The 27,531-nt window shown below is 44.5% G+C and overlaps 1 protein-coding gene across 2 annotated transcripts in view; it reads right to left on the reverse strand.

Annotated features, from left to right (window-relative positions):
- The window catches only part of LOC139390115 (protein mono-ADP-ribosyltransferase PARP8-like), a 78,991-nt gene extending 59,245 nt beyond the window's left edge, over positions 1-19,746 (reverse strand). For both annotated transcript variants that reach the window (XM_071137276.1, XM_071137275.1), the window contains exons 1-2: positions 19,229-19,746; positions 17,251-17,305 (exon numbers count right to left, since the gene is read on the reverse strand). In XM_071137276.1, the coding sequence (XP_070993377.1) occupies positions 17,251-17,305; positions 19,229-19,319 (146 nt within the window). In that variant the 5' untranslated portion in view covers positions 19,320-19,746. The remainder of the gene's footprint in view (positions 1-17,250; positions 17,306-19,228) is intronic.
- Positions 19,747-27,531: the final 7,785 nt, after the last annotated feature.

Below are 27,531 nucleotides of genomic sequence, written 5' to 3' on the forward strand. Positions count from 1 at the left end.
GCAACAACAACTGCCCGAGTTACAGCAGGAACGCACAATCCCTTTATCAGTGCTCAGACTAGAGGTCGACCGGCTTGGCCGATTAAATAGGGCCGATTTCAAGTTTCATAACAATCTATACTCTGTATTTTTTTGGATGCCGATTATAGCTGATTACATTGCACGAGGAAACTGTGCGGCAGGCTGAACACCTGTTATGCGAGTGCAGCAAGGAGCCAAGGTAAGTTGCTAGCTAGCATTAAACTTATCTTATAAAAAACAAACACAAGGGGCGCTGTTTTCAAACATCACTGATACTCTGTAATCCGAAGGTTAGCAATGCTAACAAGTACATGTAAAATCCTATAGAGAATGATAACTAAAAAGCTAACGAACGTATTGCGAACATTTTATCGTCTCTGACCCAAACTATACAAAATGTCACTCCCAGTTTGCTGCAACGCACAAAGCAAATAATTAGACAACAAGGCTCTTGATCCAGGAGGGGATTCTCTGCTGTTACCAAGAGAAGATTAATAAATGGAAGAAGCTAACCACTAAAATGCATCTTGTTATGCTCATTACACATTAGCAAACCAAATGCACCACTGCAGAGCATTTACCACATTTCAAACAGTTAACTAAATAGTTATAAAAAGGTCTCTAGCTATTTAGTTGCGAATTCCTATAATGTAACTAGATCACCTGATGCGTACCACAGCAAGTGATGGAACGGCTCACATCGTTATTGTTATTTGTTGTAAACAAAACACCACAGGGCTGAGGACAGGTGAAATGAAGAACACAACCTTCTTTATCTCCTTAAAAAGGTACAAGAGTGACCTCGGGTATTTACTTAAAAAAGTGGCTACAAATATTTACATTTCTTTAAAAAAACTGAAATTTAACGGTATTGGAAAACCATCCCATGGCCCAATACACTGGTTAAATACAGTTGAAGTCAGAAGATTACATGAACGAGTTTTAATGACTCCAACATAAGTGTTTCAACCATTCAACAAATTTCTTGTTAACAAACTATAGTTTTGGCAAGTCGGTTAGGATATCTACTTTGTGCATGACACAAGTCATTTTTCCAACAAATTGTTTACAGACAGATTATTTCACTTATAATTCACTGTATCACAATTCCAGTGGGTCGGAAGTTTACATACACTAAGTTGACTGTGCCTTTAAAAAGCTAGGGAAATTCCAGAAAGCATGTCATGGCTTCAGAAGCTTCTGATAGGCTAATTGACATAATTTGAGTCAATTGGAGGGGTACCTGTGGATGTTTTTCAAGGGCTACCTTCAAAACTCAGTGACACTTTGCTTGACAACATGGGAAAATCAAAAGAAAATCAGCCAATCAGACAAGCTAGCAAGCTCATCCTTGGGAGCAATTTCCAAACGCCTGAAGGTACCACGTTCATCTGTACAAACAATAGTACGCAAGTATAAACACCATGGGACCACGCAGCAGTCATACTGCTCAGGAAGGAGATGCGTTCTGTCTCCTAGAGATGAACGTACTTTGGTGTGAAAAGTGCAACTCAATCCCAGAACAACAGCAAAGAACCTTGTGAAGATGCTGGAGGAAACAGGTACAAAAGTATCTATATCCACAGTAAAACGAGTACTATATCGACCTAACCTGAAAGGCCGCTCAGCAAGGAAGAAACCACTGCTCCAAAACCGACATAAAAAAGCCAGACTACGGTTTGCAACTGCACATGAGGACAAAGATCATACTTTTTGGAGAAATGTCCTCTGGTCTGATGAAACAAAAATAGACCTGTTTGGCCATCATGAACATCGTTATGTTTGGAGGAAAAAGGTGAACCGTGAACCGCACGGGGGGTGGCAGCATCATGTTGTGGGGGTGCCTTGCTGCAGGAGGGACTGGTGCACTTCACAAAATAGATGGCATCATCAGAAAGGGAAATTATGTGGATGTATTGAAGCAACATCTCAAGACATCAGTCAGGAAGTTAAAGCTTGGTCGCAAATTAGTCTTCCAAATGGACAATGACCCCAAAGAAACTTCCAAAGTTGTGGCAAAATGGCTTAAGGACAACAAAGGCAAGGTATTGGAGTGGCCATCACAAAGCCCTGACCTCAATTCCACAGAAAATTTGTGGGCAGAACTGAAAAAGTGTGTGCGAGCAAGGAGGCCTTCAAACCTGACTCAGTTACACCAGCTCTGTCAGGAGGAATGAGCCAAAATTCACCCAACTTATTGTGGGAAGCTTGTGGAAGGCTACCCAAAACGCTTGACCCAAGATAAACAATTAAAAGGCCATGCTTGGACTGAAAACCCACAGGACTGTAGATCTCCAGGAAGAGGGTTGGACTGAAAACCTACAGGACTGTAGATCTCCAGGAAGAGGGTTGGACTGAAAACCTACAGGACTGTAGATCTCCAGGAAGAGGGTTGGACTGAAAAGGCTATTGATGCACGCTTCCAGGAGAAGAGGTTGTGTCTGTGTGCTGTAGATAAATGTAGGATCTGATTTAGTCTTGTCACCCAGAACAACCTACTGTTCCTGTTCCACATTACTGCTTTCTGCAGTTTGTTGTCCCAGCGTCTTAAAAATCAGTTGTCTGACCACAACAGACATTGCTCCCTTGCCTCCCTCACATTCGCAGGGCCAGAGCACTGTTGAAGTCTGGGTCGTTTGTTGTCTACCTGGTGGGAGGCTAAAGCCAGCAGAGACCATCTGAAGGGCATTTTAAAAACACTAGATCTGGCTAGGGAGCCAGTGGGACCCTGTTAATCTTCGAAGTGACAGGACCCGTTGATTGCTGCTAATCAAAAACTCAAAGTTTGGAGTGACAGAATTTGACTTGATGAAATGACAACTTAGTCAGCAGCTAATGTCTTAATCCAACGATGACATATGTTCCTCAGACATCGGCGTAGTGTAGACTATAGACAGATGCTAGCGTAGTCCCTCTCTGTGTGTGTAAAATTACAGATTTACCTGATTTGTTTAAGCATATAATTGTTAACTATTAATATTAACAATAGTAAGACATGTATATTCTACCAATGCTGTTGTTTTGATTAAAGATGGTTCCCCTTTTCAATGTTCACTCCCTGCCGCTGGTCTGGGCTTATGGTCAAGGCCATGGGATAGAGATAAACTTGAGGAACAGGATAGACCTGTAATGTCCCAATCGTCTTTGCTTTTGAGTAACTTGGTCACACGGCATAAAGACGAAGAGCCTCTCAGAGTGACCACAGTTCTTCAGTCCATCCTGTTCTTTTTGCTATCTTCCACGGGCACAGCTGTGTAGTGACATGAAGTGAACAGAGACTGAGCTTGACAAGTCAATCAGCAGAAAGGAGTAACGCTATAGTTTGTTTGTACACTATGACCTCACACACCCCATTCACAGAGCCACAAGAAGAAAACAAGGTAGCTTATGATGCCCAGATCTGCCGGGGACAGGTGGAACCAACCATGAATAAGAAGTTTTCGGTTGTTTCTATGTAAACACCTTGAGTTTCAGTATTATTCGGGTTCGCAAAGATCACTGGTCAATGACCAGCTCCATTATTACAATAATTAATCGATATTAAAAAGTTGATTGTTTGAAGAAATTGAAAGTCTCTTCTCCCTTACTTGATTAGAAATTCCACGACACAATACATATTTCCTTCTTTTGTGGGCCTAGTTTTACAGTGGCCTGGAAAATCATGGTTTACTACAGGCCACATCAGGCCTGCAAGTCACATTACTCTGGATGGCAAAGTGATGTGTAATTCCTATTGGAATCCAGCCTGAGAAAATCCAGCCATTTGGATATATATTTTTTTTAATTCACAATGACTGCCAGGGTTGGGAAGACTATGATATGAGACGACCTTAAAACATCTAAACAAACATTTAGGTTACGGTTGCAATAAGTCCAAGTAACAGATTGGAATAGTTTAGAAAAATGTATGCCATTTATATATATATATATATATATATATAAATAAATGTATGTAATTTATATATATCATTTATATATGAGTAGAGTAAGATTAAAATCAATGCAAAAAATGTAGAATTTTGTTTCAATATCTAGAAAATGTAAGAAAGGATATCAACCTGCAATATAACACCGAGCATGGTTTTGGTTGAACTCTGGTTATTAACACCAACACTGGGGTTATTTTTTACACCACTGAGTGTTAAATTTAACTCTTCAATCAACACTAGAAATGCTACACAGCAAAATCAACACTAGTTAACACTGGTCAATTTGCTGTGTGCCATGAAAAGGGTTATTCTGGAAAACCGTAGAGGCCACGTCAAGAAACCCACGTTTAACTAAAGGTTCTTAAAAAATAATAATAATAATAATAATAATAATGTTTTTAAATAATAATAAAAAATAAAATAAAATAATCAGGTAAGAGTTTACCTTTAAGAGCAGAGGAAGAACCATTTAAGAACTAGGACTGACCCCCCATTTAGTCAAGCGGTCGATTGTTTGGTCAATAGGCTGTTGGTTGACCGATGTGTATTTAGTCGTGCAGTGGCAAAATAAATGAATCATGGCACAGGAGACACCTGTCTGTTACACGTCTCTCTCCAGAACGTGAATTGTTTGTCCTTTGATTGTTAGTGTTGATCAATTCCTCAAATCACCAGTAGTAGCCTACATTAACCGTTAATTTCCATCACCTCTAATGTACAATGTTTGATTACATTATTTCAACAAACGTTAAACCCATTGAGTTGCAATAATCACGTAGCCAATTAGTGAAGAGAAAGAATCCTGCTAAAGCGTTCAATGCCACGATTCAGAGAAGGGCACAGGGTCAGATGTGATGGGTCTTTTATAAGTGTCTAGCAGAGAGTCAATCAGCTCTTTTGAAATCCAGTTTCAACTGTTCAGAGCTGCTCTTCATTATGTCATTAGAACCCAAATGGACTACGATAGAATCAATGTCCATGTCCTGACGTAGTCCATTCAGGAGCAGCTTAGTAATGTCATTTACTCCAGCTCTGGGATATAGGACATTGTTTTTTCACCAGGAACGTTCACATTTCTTACCGTGAAGCTGTCCAAAATCACGGCTGGCGAGAAGGACGAGGAAATCCGCCCACTCCCACGCTTCACAGGATCCGGTTGCCGACGTCGATTTCAATATCGTAGTAGTAAAACAGGTCGCAAAACACAGGCAGCCCCAGTGACTAAGGTTCCTCAAACGTATTTAAAAACATTTATTGCTCTGAACCAGTGGAAACGTCACAAAATACCTGATTACTTCTTATCCCTTTCCACAAATAGTCCACAGCTGTGTCTGTCCCGAGCTCACTGGCAAAGGAAACTGAGGGCCCAGAATATTTTATAAAATGCTGCAAGTTTGCTAGCGTTCAGGCCGGACACAGTTGATACAATGTTTCAAGTTGATTGCAGAGCCAATTTGATGTATATCCTATACATATTTGTTTTAAAATCAGGATATTGTCTACCCGCAGGCTGCAATGTTTCTATTTGTTGGCTTTATGTATGCTATTTTTACACAGTTACGTTTAGATTCGTATAATTCTTAATTGAATGTAGGCTAACCACATGATAATGATTTTGAGATAGACTATTATAAATTATAACTGGCACAGAGACCAGTAGAAATGGTAGGCAGGCAGAATCAGCGAAGGCCAGCAGCATGAGGAGGGGTCAGGTAATCTTGATCTCTGGCTCCCTCTTACTTATTTAATCAAACTGTGTGCTTCAAAAAAAAAACAGACAAGTTCAGTACATATAGTTGATTTTTTATTAAAACACATAGGGTGTGTCTATATATGGGAAAGAATACACATTTTAAAAAAGACGACGGCTCTCGGGGACAAGCCTATTAAAGAACCTTTTTTTTTAGAGTAGACTTCAGATGTTTCTCACAAGTGTCTGAATGTTACAGTAGACAGGAAACATGTGACTTCCCTGTTCTACCACAATGACACAGAGTCCACACACACACACACACACACACACGGAGAAACGACAGGAAGAAGAGTCTTGGTTGAGAAACAAAAAAAGGCCTCATTGCTTTCGATGCACTTTGGAAAAAAACTGTCTGCTTCAGAGTGACTGATGTCTGTCAACCGGCCCTTACAGGTCCTTTTGAAATAAAGTACTGCCAGATGTCTGTCAACCGGGCCTTACAGGTCCTTTTGAAATAAAGTACTGCCAGATGTCTGTCAACCGGCCCTTACAGGTCTTTCCTTTTGAAATAAAGTACTGCCAGATGTCTGTCAACCGGCCCTTACAGGTCTTTCCTTTTGAAATAAAGTACTAGACAAGACAACAAGCATGATGGTTTTTATTTTATTTTAAAGAGCTGACGGTTCCTGCCTGTCATCACCCTTAGAACCTGTGGAATGGAACCCTATATCTGAGACATTGTAGTACACACGTAGTGTACTTTTAGAAACCATGTGTCTAATACCATTCCACTGACTCCGCTCCAGCCATTATCACGAGCCAGTCCTCCCCAATTAAGGTGCCACCAACCTCCTGTGAGATACAGGCATGATACAGGTATGATACAGGCATGATACAGGCATGATACAGGCATGATACAGGCATGATACAGGCATTATGAGCTGCATGTCATTGTGTCAGTAAGGGAAAACACTAAATGAAACCTTCTTTACTCTCTGTCTCCCTCCCTCACTCTCATAAACACACCTCTCTCTGTCTCCCTCCCTCACTCTCATAAACACACCTCTGTCTCCCTCCCTCACTCACTCTCATAAACACACCTGTCTCCCTCCCTCACTCTCATAAACACACCTCTGTCTCCCTCCCTCACTCTCATAAACACACCTCTGTCTCCCTCCCTCACTCTCATAAACACACCTCTGTCTCCCTCCCTCACTCTCATAAACACACCTCTCTCTCTCTGTCTCCCTCCCTCACTCTCATAAACACACCTCTCTCTCTGTCTCCCTCCCTCACTCACTCTCATAAACACACCTCTCTCTCTGTCTCCCTCCCTCACTCTCATAAACACACCTCTCTCTCTGTCTCCCTCCCTCAGTCTCATAAACACACCTCTCTCTCCGTCTCCCTCCCTCACTCTCATAAACACACCTCTCTCTCCGTCTCCCTCCCCCACTCTCATAAACACACCTCTCTCTCCGTCTCCCTCCCCCACTCTCATAAACACACCTCTCTCTCCGTCTCCCTCCCTCACTCTCATAAACACACCTCTCTCTGTCTCCATCCCTCACTCTCATAAACACACCTGTCTCCCTCCCTTACTCTCATAAACACACCTCTGTCTCCCTCCCTCACTCTCATAAACACACCTCTCTCTCTGTCTCCCTCCCTCACTCTCATAAACACACCTCTCTCTCTGTCTCCCTCCCTCACTCTCATAAACACACCTCTCTCTCTCTCTCCCTCCCTCACTCTCATAAACACACCTCTCTCTCTCTCCCTCACTCACTCTCATAAACACACATGTCTCCCTCCCTCACTCTCATAAACACACCTCTCTCTCCGTCTCCCTCCCTCACTCTCATAAACACACCTCTCTCTCTCCCTCCCTCACTCTCATAAACACACCTCTCTCTCTCTCCCTCACTCTCATAAACACACATGTCTCCCTCCCTCACTCTCATAAACACACCTCTCTCTCCGTCTCCCTCCCTCACTCTCATAAACACACCTCTCTCTATGTCTCCCTCCCTCACTCTCATAAACACACCTCTCTCGGTCTCCCTCCCTCACTCTCATAAACACACCTCTCTCTCTGTCTCCCTCCCTCACTCTCATAAACACACCTCTGTCTCCCTCCCTCACTCTCATAAACACACCTCTCTCTCTCTCCCTCCCTCACTCTCATAAACACACCTCTCTCTCTCTCCCTCCCTCACTCTCATAAACACACCTCTGTCTCCCTCCCTCACTCTCATAAACACACCTCTCTCCGTCTCCCTCCCTCACGCTCATAAACACACCTCTCTCTCTCTGTCTCCCTCCCTCACTCTCATAAACACACCTCTCTCTCTGTCTCCCTCCCTCACTCTCATAAACACACCTCTGGCTCCCTCCCTCACTCTCATACACACACCTCTCTCTCTGTCTCCCTCCCTCACGCTCATAAACACACCTCTCTCTCTGTCTCCCTCCCTCACGCTCATAAACACACCTCTCTCTCTCTGTCTCCCTCCCTCACGCTCATAAACACACCTCTCTCTCTCTGTCTCCCTCCCTCACTCTCATAAACACACCTCTCTCTCTCCGTCTCCCTCCCTCACTCTCATAAACACACCTCTCTCTCCGTCTCCCTCCCTCACTCTCATAAACACACCTCTCTCTCCGTCTCCCTCCCTCACTCTCATAAACACACCTCTCTCTCTGTCTCCCTCCCTCACTCTCATAAACACACCTCTCTCTCTGTCTCCCTCCCTCACTCTCATAAACACACCTCTCTCTGTCTCCCTCCCTCACTCTCATAAACACACCTCTCTCTCTCTCTCTCCCTCACTCTCATAAACACACCTCTCTCTCTCTCCCACTCTCATAAACACACCTCTGTCTCCCACCCTCACTCTCATAAACACACCTCTCTCTCTGTCTCCCTCCCTCACTCTCATAAACACACCTCTCTGTCTCCCTCCCTCTCATAAACACACCTCTCCCTCCCTCACTCTCATAAACACACCACTGTCTGTCTCCCTCCCTCTCATAAACACACCTCTGTCTCCCTCCCTCACTCCCATAAACACACCTCTCTCTGTCTCCCTCCCTCACTCTCATAAACACACCTCTCTCCGTCTCCCTCCCTCACTCTCGTAAATACACATCTCTCCGTCTCCCTCCCTCACTCTCATAAACACACCTCTGTCTCCCTCCCTCACTCTCATAAACACACCTCTGTCTCCCTCCCTCACTCTCATAAACACACCTCTGTCTCCCTCCCTCACTCTCATAAACACACCTCTGTCTCCCTCCCTCACTCTCATAAACACCTCTGTCTCCCTCCCTCCCTCTCATAAACACCTCTGTCTCCCTCCCTCCCTCTCATAAACACACCTCTGTCTCCCTCCCTCCCTCTCATAAACACACCTCTGTCTCCCTCCCTCCCTCTCATAAACACACCTCTGTCTCCCTCCCTCACTCTCATAAACACACCTCTCTCTCTGTCTCCCTCCCTCACTCTCATAAACACACCTCTCTCTCTGTCTCCCTCCCTCACTCTCATAAACACACCTCGCTCTCTGTCTCCCTCCCTCAGTCTCATAAACACACCTCTCTCTCCGTCTCCCTCCCTCACTCTCATAAACACACCTCTCTCTCTGTCTCCCTCCCTCACTCTCATAAACACACCTCTCTCTGTCTCCCTCCCTCAATCTCTTAAACACACCTCTCTCTGTCTCCCTCCCTTACTCTCATAAACACACCTCTGTCTCCCTCCCTCACTCTCATAAACACACCTCTCTCTCTGTCTCCCTCCCTCACTCTCATAAACACACCTCTCTCTCTGTCTCCCTCCCTCACTCTCATAAACACACCTCTCTCTCTGTCACCCTCCCTCACTCTCATAAACACACCTCTGTCTCCCTCCCTCACTCTCATAAACACCACTCTGTCTCCCTCCCTCACTCTCATAAACACACCTCTCTCTCTGTCTCCCTCCCTCACTCTCATAAACACACCTCTCTCTCTGTCACCCTCCCTCACTCTCATAAACACACCTCTCTCTCTCTGTCTCCCTCCCTCACTCTCATAAACACACCTCTCTCTGTCTCCCTCCCTCACTCTCATAAACACACCTCTCTCTCTCTCCCTCACTCTCATAAACACACCTCTCTCTCTGTCTCCCTCCCTCACTCTCATAAACACCTCTCTCTGTCTCCCACCCTCACTCTCATAAACACACCTCTCTCTCTGTCTCCCTCCCTCACTCTCATAAACACACCTCTCTCCGTCTCCCTCCCTCACGCTCATAAACACACCTCTCTCTCTGTCTCCCTCCCTCACTCTCATAAACACACCTCTCTCTCTCTGTCTCCCTCCCTCACTCTCATAAACACACCTCTCTCTCTGTCTCCCTCCCTCACTCTCATAAACACACCTCTCTCTCTCCGTCTCCCTCCCTCACTCTCATAAACACACCTCTCTCTGTCTCCCTCCCTCACTCTCATAAACACACCTCTCTCTCTGTCGCCCTCCCTCACTCTCATAAACACACCTCTCTCTCTGTCTCCCTCCCTCACTCTCATAAACACACCTCTCTCCCTCCCTCACTATCATAAACACACCACTGTCTGTCTCCCTCACTCTCATAAACACACCACTGTCTGTCTCCCTCACTCTCATAAACACACCACTGTCTGTCTTCCTCACTCTCATAAACACACTCATCTTGTAACGGTTTTGACTTGAGGTTATTATTTATAGGGGTGCCAGGTAGGTTGTGCCTACCAGAGAAAACATTGGTTTCTCCTTTTGGTTTGGGAGGAAATGAGTCCCATCTGGTCCGTCAAGTCTACACCAATACAAAGGACTTATGTAAAAGTCAGGATGGAAATAAACTTTTCATAAACCCTTAAAACATTGGAAAGAACTTCAAAAACAACTGTATTCTTTTGCGTGGGTTGTATTACCAACATAAATGATTACACACACATATAATAGTATAACAATGAGTTATGATTTCTCCAGAAATGTCCTGTACCTCGGGCCTAAAAAGAGTCCAGCCCGGTAAAGGAGTTCAGGGAACTCAAGTGACTTTTGTCACGCAATGTTTGTCCGTTCATTCCGTGTAGCGTAAACCTAATCATACAATCAATATAACAATTATTTTACCACAGAACTTTAAAGCGTATCAACTCTTACTAAGTCCTCAACTACATCTAACTACATAAATCATATCAAAACAAATTAAATACCGTATACAAAAAGGTTGTAGTCAGTCGGTCAGTCAGACAATCCAATCCGCCAACAGATCTCCAGCGGAGAAAAGACACGAAGAACAGAGAGGTGTAGTCCACGGACGCAAAGAGTGGATCCGATCCTGGGTAAACTCTATTAGGCTACAAAACACACGGAATAGAGAAGATTCGGAACTGAGGGTTGAACACATCCTCATTCACGTCTCCATCACAACCCCACTTTTGCGCAGCTGATGCTGGCTATTTAATTGGGAATTAAAGGGAAAGCACCCTATTGGAAGGAGAACCACTATTTAATTGGGAATTAAAGGGAAAGCACCCTATTGGAAGGAGAACCACTATTTAATTGGGAATTAAAGGGAAAGCACCCTATTGGAAGGAGAACCACTATTTAATTGGGAATTAAAGGGAAAGCACCCTATTGGAAGGAGAACCACTATTTAATTGGGAATTAAAGGGAAAGCACCCTATTGGAAGGAGAAGCACTATTTAATTGGGAATTAAAGGGAAAGCACCCTATTGGAAGGAGAACCACTATTTAATTGGGAATTAAAGGGAAAGCACCCTATTGGAAGGAGAAGCACTATTTAATTGGGAATTAAAGGGAAAGCACCCTATTGGAAGGAGAAGCACTATTTAATTGGGAATTAAAGGGAAAGCACCCTATTGGAAGGAGAACCACTATTTAATTGGGAATTAAAGGGAAAGCACGCTATTGGAAGGAGAACCACTATTTAATTGGGAATTAAAGGGAAAGCACCCTATTGGAAGGAGAACCACTATTTAATTGGGAATTAAAGGGAAAGCACCCTATTGGAAGGAGAACCACTATTTAATTGGGAATTAAAGGGAAAGCACCCTATTGGAAGGAGAAGCACTATTTAATTGGGAATTAAAGGGAAAGCACCATATTGGAAGGAGAACCACTATTTAATTGGGAATTAAAGGGAAAGCACCCTATTGGAAGGAGAAGCACTGAGACGGTTCAGAAAAATTCAGGGCCGTCACAGTCTGTCTCCCTCACTCTCTCAGTCAGTCTGTCTCCCTCCCTCAATCAGGTGAGTGAGGGCTGGTAGGGGATGTGAAGAGGGGACAGAGCAGGTGAGTGAGGGATGGTAGGGGATGTGAAGAGGGGACAGAGCAGGTGAGTGAGGGATGGTGGGGATGTGAAGAGGGGACAGAGCAGGTGAGTGAGGGCTGGTAGGGGATGTGAAGAGGGGACAGAGCAGGTGAGTGAGGGATGGTAGGGGATGTGAAGAGGGGACAGAGCAGGTGAGTGAGGGATGGTGGGGATGTGAAGAGGGGACAGAGCAGGTGAGTGAGGGCTGGTAGGGGATGTGAAGAGGGGACAGAGCAGGTGAGTGAGGGATGGTAGGGGATGTGAAGAGGGGACAGAGCAGGTGAGTGAGGGATGGTGGGGATGTGAAGAGGGGACAGAGCAGGTGAGTGAGGGCTGGTAGGGGATGTGAAGAGGGGACAGAGCAGGTGAGTGAGGGCTGGTAGGGGATGTGAAGAGGGGACAGAGAGCAGGTGAGTGAGGGCTGGTAGGGGACAGAGCAGGTGAGTGAGGGCTGGTAGGGGACAGAGCAGGTGAGTGGGGGCTGGTAGGGGATGTGAAGAGGGGACAGAGCAGGTGAGTGAGGGCTGGTAGGGGATATGAAGAGGGGACAGAGCAGGTGAGTGAGGGCTGGTAGGGGGCATGAAGAGGGGACAGAGCAGGTGAGTGAGGGCTGGTAGGGGGCAGAGCAGGTGAGTGAGGGCTGGTAGGGGACAGAGCAGGTGAGTGAGGGCTGGTAGGGGATGTGAAGAGGGGACAGAGCAGGTGAGTGAGGGCTGGTAGGGGACAGAGAGCAGGTGAGTTAGGGCTGGTAGGGGACAGAGAGCAGGTGAGTGAGGGCTGGTAGGGGACAGAGAGCAGGTGAGTGAGGGCTGGTAGGGGACAGAGAGCAGGTGAGTGAGGGCTGGTAGGTGATGTAGCTGGATGATTACAGCTGCCACAGGTGATATGTGCAGGAACGTGAAGTGGATATCGTTAGACCTGCTCTTACAAGAGACAAGCGGCTGTTTGTTGCTTCAACTCAACTGAATCTATAAACAAAACAGACTTTATAAACATTTAATAAACGGGCGCCAGCAGGTTCTTTAGATCGGTAGGGCTGAAAAAGTTGGTAGTATCGTATGAAATGGTATCATGGTATCAAAATGGAAATGGTATCAATGGTATCATACTAAATGGTATCATATGAAATGGTATAATGGTATCATATGAAATGGTATCATGGTATCATATGAAATGGTATCATGGTATCATATGAAATGGTATCATGGTATCATATGAAATGGTATCATGGTATCATATGAAATGGTATCATGGTATCATATGAAATGGTATCATGGTATCACATGAAATGGTATCATGGTATCATATGAAATGGTATCATGGTATCATATGAAATGGTATCATGGTATCATATGAAATGGTATCATGGTATCACATGAAATGGTATCATGGTATCATATGAAATGGTATCATATGAAATGGTATCATGGTATCATATGAAATGGTATCACGGTATCATATGAAATGGTATCATGGTATCATATGAAATGGTATCATGGTATCATATGAAATGGTATCATGGTATCATATGAAATGGTATCATGGTATCACATGAAATGGTATCATGGTATCATATGAAATGGTATCATGGTATCATATGAAATGGTATCATGGTATCATATGAAATGGTATCATATGAAATGGTATCATGGTATCACATGAAATGGTATCATGGTATCACATGAAATGGTATCATGGTATCACATGAAATGGTATCATGGTATCATATGAAATGGTATCATGGTATCATATGAAATGGTATCATGGTATCATATGAAATGGTATCATGGTATCATATGAAATGGTATCATGGTATCATATGAAATGGTATCATGGTATCATATGAAATGGTATCATGGTATCATATGAAATGGTATCATGGTATCATATGAAACAATGCTATAGTATTCTAAAATGCATCATAAGTATCCCGACCGCAGGTCCTTAGATTTTGGCAGCTACCTGTGGAATGGCATCACTTGTAACAAAATGGAATATAACATTGAAGATAAAGTTTGTGTGTACAACATCTAAAAGACTTGCGTCACCATACAGAGAGATTTCCCATTTCAACCATATCACATTCTGGGTAACTACAGAGTTGACCCTACCGAGGGGGGGGGGGGGGGGGGGGGGGGGACGACAACAACAACAACACAATAAAAACAAGATGAATCAAAAACAACTATCACATTATGTCCCTCAGAATGGATCTAAACTGGCCAATGGAGATCAGCGAGTCCAGCTTCAAGGTGGCCTAAAGGCTATTCCACGAGCATGGGGAATAAAAACAAGTATTTCCCCCCCCCCACCCACCCCCCAGCTCAGTGGAGACCCGCAGGACACCCAGAACCAGCCAGGGGGAGGGCTGGATCTCCAATTAATATGGGAGCTGAGGTAGTGGGGGGGGGGGAAGTCTCTGAAGAACTGCTTCACATACAAAATGCCCTTCTGGAAGTCAGACTGCCAGCCAACAGAACTATACAAAAATGCAGTGATGTGAATGAAGAAAAAAAAAAACTGTCCCCAGTGGTAAACCACAGTGCTGAGTGATGGACTGAAGTCTGAAGGTTTTAAAAACAGAGACTACAAAATGCATGGAGATTAGATCAACTACTGGGAGAAGAGTTTGCTTCAACAATCTTCCTTCTACTTTTCCAAAGTGAGGCAGGAATTCTTTCTACAAAAAAAAAGAAACCAAACTATATGCTCAGCATTTCAATGTGCGTTTTTAAAAAAGAGAGAGAGAGCTTATCGTCAATCAAAAATAACCAAGTCATTATAAACATTTAAAAGATGGGTAACTTGCTCAATTTGGAGTCCATTTAAAATGTGCAAAATACGCAGGTACCCCGGGTCAGTATTACGAAACCTAGAGAATGACACAACTGTGGTTTTATTAACATGTAGCACGAGTTTCAGATCAGGAAGACATTTTTTAAATGGCTACAGAGTCAACTCTACCCAAGTCCAGGATATAATAATGACTACAGAGTCAACTCTACCCAAGTCCAGGATATAATAATGACTACAGAGTCAACTCTACCCAAGTCCAGGATATAATAATGACTACAGAGTCAACTCTACCCAAGTCCAGGATATAGTAACGACTACAGAGTCAACTCTACCCAAGTCCAGGATATAGTAACGACTACAGAGTCAACTCTACCCAAGTCCAGGATATAGTAATGACTACAGAGTCAACCCTACCCAAGTCCAGGATATAGTAACGACTACAGAGTCAACCCTACCCAAGTCCAGGATATAGTAACGACTACAGAGTCAACTCTACCCAAGTCCAGGATATAGTAATGACTACAGAGTCAACTCTACCCAAGTCCAGGATGTAATAATGACTACAGAATCAACTCTACCCAAGTCCAGGATGTAATAATGACTACAGAATCAACTCTACCCAAGTCCAGGATATAGTAATGACTACAGAGTCAACCCTACCCAAGTCCAGGACATAATAATGTCTACAGAGTCAACCCTACCCAAGTCCAGGATGTAATAATGACTACAGAGTCAACCCTACCCAAGTCCAGGATATAATAATGACTACAGAGTCAACCCTACCCAAGTCCAGGATATAGTAATGACTACAGAGTCAACCCTACCCAAGTCCAGGATAAAGTAATGACTACAGAGTCAACCCTACCCAAGTCCAGGATAAAGTAATGACTACAGAGTCAACCCTACCCAAGTCTAGGATGTAATAATGACTACAGAGTCAACCCTACCCAAGTCCAGGATATAGTAATGACTACAGAGTCAACCCTACCCAAGTCCAGGATATAGTAACGACTACAGAATCAACTCTACCCAAGTCTAGGATGTAATAACGACTACAGAATCAACTCTACCCAAGTCTAGGATATAGTAACGACTACAGAATCAACTCTACCCAAGTCCAGGATATAGTAACGACTACAGAATCAACTCTACCCAAGTCTAGGATATAATAACGACTACAGAATCAACTCTACCCAAGTCCAGGATATAGTAACGACTACAGAATCAACTCTACCCAAGTCTAGGATGTAATAACGACTACAATCAACTATATTAGAAGACTTGACGAAAAAGAAGTCTTATATACCAGACATACCTAAATCTATCAGGGCCTGGGACCAGTCTCATCGATAATGGTGCTGGTCCAGTGAGCAACGGTTAGGTACTGTAGGTTCAGACCTCAGCAGCATCATTTAAAATTAGCATATATATCCGATGAATTACAGGCCTGAAGGAGGGCAGTCCTGGTAGTTAATTTGTGCCTCACAGGGGGACTGTCAAGTGGATTTAAAGGTAGGTCCAACGGTCCAGCCCCCCTCACCCCAGCAAACACACATCATTCATATGAAAAACCCAGCTGAACAACCAGCCCTGATGACAACCAGTAGACAAGCCCAGTAAGATACAGGAAGTGTAAACAACCAGCCCTGATGACAACCAGTAGACAAGCCCAGTAAGATACAGGAAGTGTAAACAACCAGCCCTGATGACAACCAGTAGACAAGCCCAGTAAGATACAGGAAGTGTAAACAACCAGCCCTGATGACAACCAGTGGACAAGCCCAGTAAGATACAGGACGTGTAAACAACTAGCCCTGATGACAACCAGTAGACAAGCCCAGTAAGATACAGGAAGTGTAAACAACCAGCCCTGATGACAACCAGGAGACAAGCCCAGTAAGATACAGAACGTGTAAACAACCAGCCCTGATGACAACCAGTAGACAAGCCCAGTAAGATACAGAACGTGTAAACAACCAGCCCTGATGACAACCAGTAGACAAGCCCAGTAAGATACAGGAAGTGTAAACAACCAGCCCTGATGACAACCAGTAGACAAGCCCAGTAAGATACAGAACGTGTAAACAACTAGCCCTGATGACAACCAGTAGACAAGCACAGTAAGATACAGGAAGTGTAAACAACCAGCCCTGATGACAACCAGTAGACAAGCCCAGTAAGATACAGAACGTGTAAACAACCAGCCCTGATGACAACCAGTAGACAAGCCCAGTAAGATACAGGAAGTGTAAACAACCAGCCCTGATGACAACCAGTAGACAAGCCCAGTAAGATACAGAACGTGTAAACAACCAGCCCTGATGACAACCAGTAGACAAGCCCAGTAAGATACAGGAAGTGTAAACAACCAGCCCTGATGACAACCAGTAGACAAGCCATGACCCAGTAAGATACAGGAAGTGTAATTCTCTGAACGTTGTACTGTACCTTCTGGAGCCTTTGGAATAGGTGAAGGTGAAGGTGGCGTCAGAGTATCTGAAATCTGAAATAAATAACAGGGGAAACAGAACCGGTCAGAACAGAAACCAAAGAGGAGGGTTATTAACCAAGCCACTGCTATGCCAGACCACAGGGAGAAGAAGGGGGGGGGGGGGGGGGGGGGGGGGGGGGGGGAAGTCCCCTTTCAACAAATGCAGTTTCCATGGAAACATTGAAAGGGGGTGCCCACTGATGGACAAAATATATAAAAAGGAGGTAAAAAAATTGTTGGCTCAACAAAAATATAAATCACAACATGCAACAATTTCAAAGTTTTTACTAAGAGTTACGGTTCATATAAATGAATGAATTAGGCCCTAATCTATGGATGTCACATGACTACGAATACAGATATGCATTACGGGTCAAAGTTACCTTTAAAAATATATTTTTAAAAAGGGGTGTGGTCAGTATCTGATGTGACCACCATTTTGTTTTTATTTAACTATGCTATGGAGCACAACACCTTTATTTAACTATGCCTCATGCAGCACAACACATCTCATTCATATAGAGTTGATCAGGCTGTGGAATGTTGTCCCACTCCTCAAATGACTGAAGACGCTAGATATTGGCGGAAACTCCAGAGCATCCCAAACATGCTCAACAGGTGACATATCTGGTGAGTATGCAGGCCATAGAAGAACTGGGACATTTTCAGCTTCCAGGAATTGTGTACAGACCCTTGCGTTACATGGGGCCGTGCATTATGCTGAAACATGAGGTGATGGCGGTGGCTGAATGGCACGACAACGGGCCTCAGGATCTCGTCACGGTATCTCTGTGCATTCAAATTGCCGTCAATAAAATGCAACTGTTTGTTGTCCGTAGCTTCTGCCTGCCCATACCATAACCCCACCATGGGGCACTCTGTTCACAACGTTGACGTCACCCACATGATGTCATACACGCTGTCTGCCATCTTCCCGGTACAGTTGAAACCAGGATTCATCTGTAAAGAGGACACTTCTCCAGCGAGGCCAGTGGCCATCGAAGGTAAGCATTGGCCCACTGAAGTTGGTTACGACGCCGAACTGTTGGACATACTGACAAATTCTCTAAAAAGACATTAGAGGCAGCTTATGATAGAGAAATTAACATTTAATTCTCTGGTGGACATTCTTGCTGTCAGCCTGCCAATATGCACGCTCCCGCAACTTGTCCCCAGCACAAGGTGCACCTGTATAATGATCATGCTGTTTAATCAGCTTCTTGATATGCTACAACTGTCAGGTGGATGGATTATCTTGGCAAAGGATAAATACTCACTAACGTGGATGTAAAAATAATTTGTGCACAACATTTGAGAGAATTACGATTTTAGTGCATATGAAACATTTCTGGGATATTTTATTTCAGCTCATGAAACATGGGACCAACACTTTATATGTTGCGTTAATATGTTTGTCAGTATAAGTTTACACAACCGTTAGCCTACGTCCGGTACAACTAACGTCGATAGGCGAATAGACTAGCTACGGCTGGTGTCATCAATATTATGGCTGTCCATCAATCTGTAGGGATGTTGAACCAAAGCCGTGTCATCATGACAAGCATATTAATGTTGTTTTTCTACTCCATTCTATTTTAAAATGTTTCAAATAATTAGTCCCATTTAAAAAATAAAAACTTTCCGTACCATGGTCTAATGTTTTGCCACGCCAAAATGTAATGATAACTCAAGACACTTTATAGGCTTCACCAATTTAATCATCGCACACACCTATCAAATAAAATGTCGGTCAATAATTAGATTCATTTGTGATGTTGACAACTGTGTCTAGAAGATGCTTTTTATGTTTTTTTTGCTATCGAGGACAAGGACGAAACGGATGAGTGTGTGTGTGTGTGTGTGTGAATCAACATACGGCTTTATTAACCTGGGTGGAACACGTACCGTTCCACTACTGTACACAGACACACTTACCAGAGAAAAGGCAGTCTTTCTCTGCCTTGCACCTTTGAATTACGATGTTGACGTCTTTTTGTATTCTCTCTTGTCTTGAACACATCCCCATGAAATAAACCCCACGGGAATGGCTTCTCTTCTCTAATAAAGGCAAAATAAGATCCCATCAAAGGACTGATGTATTTCCAGTAAACTGAATGTTCGATGGAGCTGGGCTGGCTGGTTGATACTGCTTTGGTTATAATTCCAGGTGTCCGATCTTCGTACCGTTTCGTTTCAGCTCGTAGCGGATATCATCTCGAATAACAACCGATGATGATACTATTATACAGCAGTAGTCGGCAGTAGTAGTAGTTCCGCACTTCGATGGATTTCATTAAAATAGCCTGTTCCACTTTTACTCCTAAAGCCCCAGTCTGCACTCTTAATCGCTATTCCACTGCTAAACCCAATAATGGCGATCTGTAAAGCTAAGATCAAAGATTGTTATTAACCAAGATAGACCTGAGCCTGTCGTTTCCAATGAAGGCAAATGAATCATAACGGGCCGAACAAGCGCCAGTTAGTGAGATCCTCTGGCATTTATTTGGATTTTTCCGATGGGGAACGCCTACTCTGTGATGTTGGCGTGTGCATTCAATTAAAATGGAGAGAAAGAAAAACACTTCTGGCAAAGGGTAAAGTCTGCAAAAAGCATTCCACTCGGTTTGTTACAGATTCAAATTTTGTAAATCGATAACCGGTAAGGGATCAAATGTTTCAGTGATGAGAAAATGTGCAGAATTTCGGCCAAAATAAGATCTCGCGATATGTTCTTCAACTAACCGGACACCGGGCTTCTATTTATCGCCATATTTGGAAACGCCAACCGGATGATTCATATTTATATATCCGGTGAAATTTCTGGCTCATTGTTCCATCTGTGCTAAAACTATGAGCCGACTGCTAGTCTTAAAGTGAAACCAACATCGCTTTAACTCCAACTAAGGTCGTCGCTAGTTACCACAACCACAAAGTCATAAACCCCGCCTATTTCCACCACTTCTCTTTTTAAAACCAGATTTGAAACCTAACCTTAACCACACTGCTAACCTTATGCCTAATCATCATCTTACATTTAGACCATAAAGCAAGTTTTATGAGACTCGAAATCGAGCTCAGGTGCATTCTGTTTCCATTGATCATCCTTGAGCTGTTTCTACAACTTGATTGGAGTCAACCTGTGGTAAATTCAATAGGCTGGACATGATTTGGAAAGGCAGACACCTGTCTATACAAGGTCCCACAGTTGACAGTGCATGGCTGCATTCCAAACACTTAAAAGACCATCCCCTCAGCCCTCAAGTGAAGTGGACACTTGCAGAACGAGGGAGGAAGGAATGATTTTTATAGATGGACTGCACTTGCCCGGAAAGTCATCACTCGTTCATCCCGTGATGATTGTGTTTCCAGCCGCCGGGAGCTTGTGGGTGCTTGATATGGGCTACAGTCAATTACGAGTGCATGTCTACTTATATTAAATATATAATTATTAATATACGCCTACTGTCTGATAGCTGGCTAATTAATTAGCTAACTAACGTTAGCCTGCCTACTGTATGATAGCTAGCAAAATTAATTAGCTAACTAACGTTAGCCTGCCTACTGTATGATAGCTAGCAAAATTAATTAGCTAACTAACGTTAGCCTGCCTACTGTATGATAGCTAGCTAATTAATTAGCTAACTAACGTTAGCCTGCCTACTGTATGATAGCTAGCTAATTAATTAGCTAACTAACGTTAGCCTGACTACTGTATGATAGCTAGCTAATTAATTAGCTAAGTAACGTTAGCCTGCCTACTGTATGATAGCTAGCTGATTAATTAGCTAACTAACGTTAGCCTGCCTACTGTATGATAGCTAGCAAAATTAATTAGCTAACTAACGTTAGCCTGCCTACTGTATGATAGCTAGCTGATTAATTAGCTAACTAACGTTAGCCTGCCTACTGTATGATAGCTAGCTAATTAATTAGCTAACTAACGTTAGCCTGCCTACTGTATGATAGCTAGCTAATTAATTAGCTAACTAACGTTAGCCTGACTACTGTATGATAGCTAGCTAATTAATTAGCTAACTAATGTTAGCCTGCCTACTGTATGATAGCTAGATAATTAATTAGCTAACTAATGTTAGCCTGCCTACTGTATGATAGCTCGTAAAATAATTAGCTAACTAACGTTAACCTGCCTACTGTATGATAGCTAGCTAATTAATTAGCTGGAACTTCTGAAGAAGAAAAATGTTTTATTCGTACAATCTCCAAAAGATAACCAAACAAAAACATATTTACTTTTTGCGAGACGTGTATGTGCCGTCATGTGCATTAGTAGCACAATTTTCACTTACACTTGCATGTCGACTTATCCATATTGAAGTTGAGGTTCAAAGTTTCGGCTGACTTTTCTTAGCGAATGTACAAACAATGCGAATTGAATTATGGGGCGTTTCAGGCCACGGAGTGAAAATAATTGTACACTCGCAAGCTAGATCAAAAAACGAGGGTTGAGGGGCTTACGTTACAAACTTCCCTTGTTTTCCTTTGGACCGACATCCAAGATGGTGACAGGGATTCCCCTGATGTGGGTCACCTTGGGGTCATGATAGGGGCTGCACCAAATAATTGATGTATTATAATAATTGATTATGCTTATGTTGTATTAATAGAAGGGGAATGGTTATAAGACCCTCCCACACTACATTTATAGGGTCCTAGACTACAGATTAACAATATAAGCAGTATAAGGTTTAATACTGTTCCACAGTTTTTTCTAGTCTCTGCCTCTTATAAGAAACGATCTGGGGGATGTGTGTGCAGTCAAAACAGGGTGTCTGTGAGAAAGCGCCTCAAGGCTAAAAGCGATACATAGACACAGACCTCTGCAGGGGAGTAAATAGATAAGAGATAAATCAAACATACCACTCACTGTAAGCCACGCGGGAATATAACATTACTGCTGAGCCCTTAGAAAACACTGGACTATTGCTTTCTCATGCGAGTATGTATAACTGTATATGCATGGGCTTCGTCTCATGAGTAGAAGGTGTTGATGTAGGCAGTTACATCACTCGACTGCAAGTATATTAAAGCAACTTTGACCTTTTTTATTTTGCAGAATTTACTCTGAAACATACGTGCTGTGTTTCTGTTGTCAACTTCTGTCTGCAATTGCATTAATAAAGGTTTGATTGATTTACTTAAAGAATATATTATCTGACTGCTGATTTCACCAATAAGCCAATGATTGACAAGGAACAAGGACCCTACCCCAACACCCCCAAGGGCATAAGGCGAGGGTGTGTCTTTAATAAGTTTGAAATGCAGCCCATGTCAGAGCAAAAACCAAACCGTGATGTCGAAGGAATTGTCCATAGAGCTCAGAGACAGATCTGGGGAAGGGTACCAAAACATTTCTGCCATATTGAAGGTCCCCAAGAACACAGTGGCCTCAATCATTCTTAATTTGAAGAAGTTTGGAACCACCAAGACTCTTCCTAGAGGTGGCCGCCCGGCTAAACCGAGCAATCGGGGGAGAAGGGCCTTGGTCAGGGAGGTGACCAAGAACCTGATGGTCACTCTGACAGAGCTCCAGAGTTCCTTTGTGGAGATGGGAGAATCTTCCAGAAGAACAACCATCTCTGCAGCATCAGGCCTTCACGGTAGAGTGGCCAGACGGAAGCCACTCCTCTGTAAAAGGCAAATGACAGCCTGCTTGGAGTTTGCCAAAAGGCATCTAAAGACTCTAAGACCATGAGAAACAAGATTCTCTGGTCTGATGAAACCAAGATGGAACTCTTTGGTCTGAATGCCAAGCGTCACGTCACGCGTCAACATAATATATTACATTTTTTAATGTCCCGTTGGTAGGATAGTTTCGAGTGGAGATCATCCAGTTTATTTTCCAGTGATGGCACGTTGACAGGGATTTGGTTCTTCGTCCAGTTCGAGGTGAGTAATCGCTGTTCTGAATCCAGAAGCTCTTTTCGGTCATAAGAGACGGTAGCAGCAACATTATGTACAAAATAAGTTAAAAACAATGCAGAAAAACACACAGTAGAACAGTCGGTTAGGAGCCCGTAAAACGGCAGCCGCCCCCTTCGGCGCCATTATTAATCTCAGTCAAATTGTCTACAGTATTGAATTAACTGGCAGGGGTTCATTCTATAGGCTAAAGGACTCCTGATATCATTTTTGTCTTAATCTGTTGTTGTCTAGCACTGTCTTTTTGCAAGCTAGCTAGGACAATCTACTTTATGAACTGCTGACTGTCTTCCCAGAATCCTACATGGTGTGTGAACTGCTGACTGTCTTCCCAGTAGCCTACTTGGTGTGTGAACTGCTGACTGTCTTCCCAGTACCCTACTTGGTGTGAACTGCTAACTGCTCATAACTTGCAGCTGATTGTTGATACATCAACCAGGATCAAGGGGCAGTGCAATTTGTGATTGTTGTTGTTTTAATAATTAGTAGCTTTTATGGAGGGGGAGTGGTTTCATCTCTGCAAGGCAATTAGAAATTAGTGTTAGTATTTAGTACTGTCTAAATTTAGTCGCACTCTTCTCTCTCTCCCACTACTCTCTCCTCTTCTATCCTATTATCGCTCCCTTTTGCTAAATCCTTCTCGCTCCGGTCTCCTGATTCTGCCTCTTCGACCCTACACTCCTCCCTTTCTACATCCTATGACTTGCACTGTACCCTTTCTTCCCGGCTGACTGGGCCCTCCCCTCCTGCTCCGTGGCCGAGTGACTCATGGGGAGCTTACCAAACAGGGCTGTGGTCAGCTGAGCAAAAATGGAGGAAAACTAAACTTCTGGAGGCCTTTTCATCCTTTCACTCCCACCTCTCTACCTTCTCTTCCTCTGTATCCACTGTTAAAGCCACTTTCTTTCGCTCTAAATTTCAAGCTTCTGCCTCTAAACCTAGGAAACTCTTTTCCACCTTCTTCTCCCTCCTTAATCCTCCACCCCCGCCTCCTCCCTCTCTGCGGATTACTTTGTCAACCCCTTTGAAAAGAAGGTTGACGACATCCACTCCTCATTCACTCAAGTCTATTGAGTCCACGGGTCCCACTCACACAGAACAACTCAAACAAGTGACTCGCCCCTGCCGGTTCATGCTCTACAACAGCCGTAGAGTATCACCTTTCCTCACACACGAAGCGGCGCAATTCCTAATCCAGGCACTTGTCATCTCCAGTCTAGACTACTGCATCTCGCTGATTTGCTGGTTTCTCCGCTTCTACCATCAAACCCCTGTAACTTATCCAGAACACCACAGCCCGCCTGGTGTTCAACCTTCCTAAGTTTTCCCTAAGTCACCCTGTTCCTCCGCACACTTCACTGGCTTCCAGTCAAAGCTGGTATTCACTACAAGACCATGGTACTTGCCTACAGAGAAGCAAGAAGAACTTCCCCTCCCTACTTTAAGGCTGTGCTCAAACCCTTACACCTTAACCAAAGTACTCCACTCTGCCACCTCTGGTCTCTTGGCCCTTCCATCCCTCCTAAATTTCAGTCACTATGGATTTGATTTTACCATTATTTAACTAGGCAAGTCAGTTAAGAAATTCTTATTTACCAAGAAGGCCTACCCCGGCCAAACCAGAACCAGGACGACGCTGGGCCAATTGTGCGCCACAATCACGGCTAGTTGTGATACAGCCTGGAATCGAACCAGTAATGACACCCCGAGCACCGAGATGCAGTGCCTTAGACCGTTGCGCTACTCGGGAGCCCAAGAGGATAAGAGGATCTGCTAAATTAAATCGGTTTCTAAAGTCCAGGCTCTGTCTTGGTTAAATAAAGGCTGAATGACCTGAAGGCTGAATGACCTGAAGGCTGAATGACGTGAAGGCTGAATGACGTGAAGGCTGAATGACGTGAAGGCTGAATGACCTGAAGGCTGAATGACGTGAAGGCTGAATGACCTGAAGGCTGAATGACCTGAAGGCTGAATGACTTGAAGGCTGAATGACTTGAAGGCTGAATGACTTGAAGGCTGAATGACGTGAAGGCTGAATGACGTGAAGGCTGAATGACGTGAAGGCTGAATGACGTGAATGTTGAGGAGTTATTGGACTGAGTAGAGAGAGAGAGCTGTTTGTTTGGCGTAGTGTGCACGGCATTCGCCCTGAGGAGCGTGTTAGCTGTCCGATGCCACCTGTGTCAGTTCCTCGTACTCAGCCTGAAACTTGTGTTAGAGTTCCGGAAGATTTGATGCCGGCTATACACACCAGGTCTCCAGTACACCTTCACAACCCGGTGTGTCCTGTTCCTTGCACTCACCCTGAGGTGCGTGTCCCCAGCCCGGTACAACCAGTGCCGGCACCCCGCACCAGGCTTTCTCTCCGTTCTTTGGCAACAGGTGCTCCCGCCTGTCCAGCGCTGCTAGAGCCTTCATACTCTCCAGCGCTGCCGGAGTCTCCCGCCTGTCCGGCGCTGCCAGAGCTTCCGCCCCTCAGTCCAGAGGCGCCAGAGCCCCTCAGTCCAGAGGCGCCAGAGCCCCTCTGTCCAGCGCTGCCAGAGCCCCTCAGTCCAGAGGCGTCAGAGCTCCTCAGTCCAGAGGCGCCAGAGCCCCTCAGTCCAGAGGTGCTAGAGCTCCTCTGCCCAGCGCCGCCTGAGCTGCCCGTCTGCCCAGCGCCGTCTGCCCAGCGCCGCCTGAGCTGCCCGTCTGCCCAGCGCCGCCTGAGCTGCCGGTCTGCCCAGCGCCATCTGAGCCGCCCGCCTGTCCAGAGCTGCTAGAGTCTCCCACTTGTCCAGAGCTGCTAGAGTCTCCCGCTTGTCCGGAGCTGCTAGAGTCTCCCGCTTGTCCGGAGCGGCTAGAGTCTCCTGCCTGTCCGGAGCTGCTAGAGTCTCCCACCTGTCAGGAGCTGATAGAGTCTCCCGCCTGTCCGGAGTTGCTAGAGTCTTCAGTCTGTCAGGAGCCGCCAGAGCCGCCAGTCTGCAAGGAGCCGCCAGAGCCGCCAGTCTGCAAGGAGCCGCCAGAGCTACCTCAGTCCCGAGCTGCCCCTCAGTCCGGAGCTGCCCCTCAGTCCAGTGGGGCCCTTTGCTAGGGTTCCTAGGCCAAGGTCGGCGGTGAGGGTCGCCACTCAAAGGACGCTAGGGAGGTGGACAAAGACAATGATGGAGTGGGGTCCACTTCCAGCGCCAGAGCCACCACCGCGGACAGATGCCCACCCAGACCCTGCCCTATATGTTTAGGTTGTGCGGTCGGAGTCCGCACCTTGGAGGGGGGGGGGGGGGGGTACTGTCACGTTCTGACCATAGTTCTTTTGTGTTTTCCTTGTTTTAGTGTTGGTCAGGACGTGAGCTGGGTGGGCATTCTATGATTTGTGTGTCTAGGTTGTTTTTCTGTGTTCGGCCTAGTATGGTTCTCAATCAGAGGCAGGTGTCGTTAGTTGTCTCTGATTGAGAATCATACTTAGGTAGCCTGGGTTTCACTGTGTTTTTGTGGATGATTGTTTCAGTGTCTGTGTTTTGCACCACACGGTACTGTTTTCGGTTTTGGTTATTCACATTACGTTTATTGTTTTTGTATGGCGTGTTCAGTTTATGTGTTTAAATAAATACCATGGACACTTACCACGCTGCGCTTTGGTCCTCTCCTTCAACGGAAGAAAACCATTACACAGACAGTGCACAGTTAAATTAGACAATTGAACACGCTTTAATGACACTGAAAATGTGTACATTACCGATTCAGATTTGTACAAAAATATTCCCAAGTACAGATTATTATTAGTTTTTTACAGAAATACCACATCCAAGAAACTAGTAATTTAACTCTGGGCCCATATTCACAAAGCGTCTTAGAATATAAGCGCTGATCTAGGATCAGATCGATCCGGTCCATATACTGTAATCTTACTTATTATGATGTAAAAGCATACACTGATTCTAGATCAGCACTCCTACTGTGAGATGCTTTAAGACTACAGGTCCTGGTGCTGTGTGAAAGGTGACACCGACTAGGATTCAAATCCAGGTCAGCGGTCACAAGACTGTATTAGCCATTTATGAGACACTTCCTGAATAGGGCCTTTATCATAGCACCACAGTAGGGTAAGGCAACCCCCCCCCCCCCCCCCCCCCCCCCGCAAGCACCTCATGTTTGGATTTAACCAACCTAGAAGACCAGGTGTGATGAATTTAGGCAATCACTGAACTGATCAATTAGTTCAGTTGGTCAGATGTGGCGCGTAGTTGGAACCATATCCTGCTGTACCTGAGGCCCTTTAGGAACAGGGTTGCCTACCCTGCACCACAGGGACTATGTTCCCT

The sequence above is a fragment of the Oncorhynchus clarkii genome, chromosome 30, assembly GCF_045791955.1.
Source record: "Oncorhynchus clarkii lewisi isolate Uvic-CL-2024 chromosome 30, UVic_Ocla_1.0, whole genome shotgun sequence".
NCBI classification, from domain to species: Eukaryota; Metazoa; Chordata; class Actinopteri; order Salmoniformes; family Salmonidae; genus Oncorhynchus; species Oncorhynchus clarkii.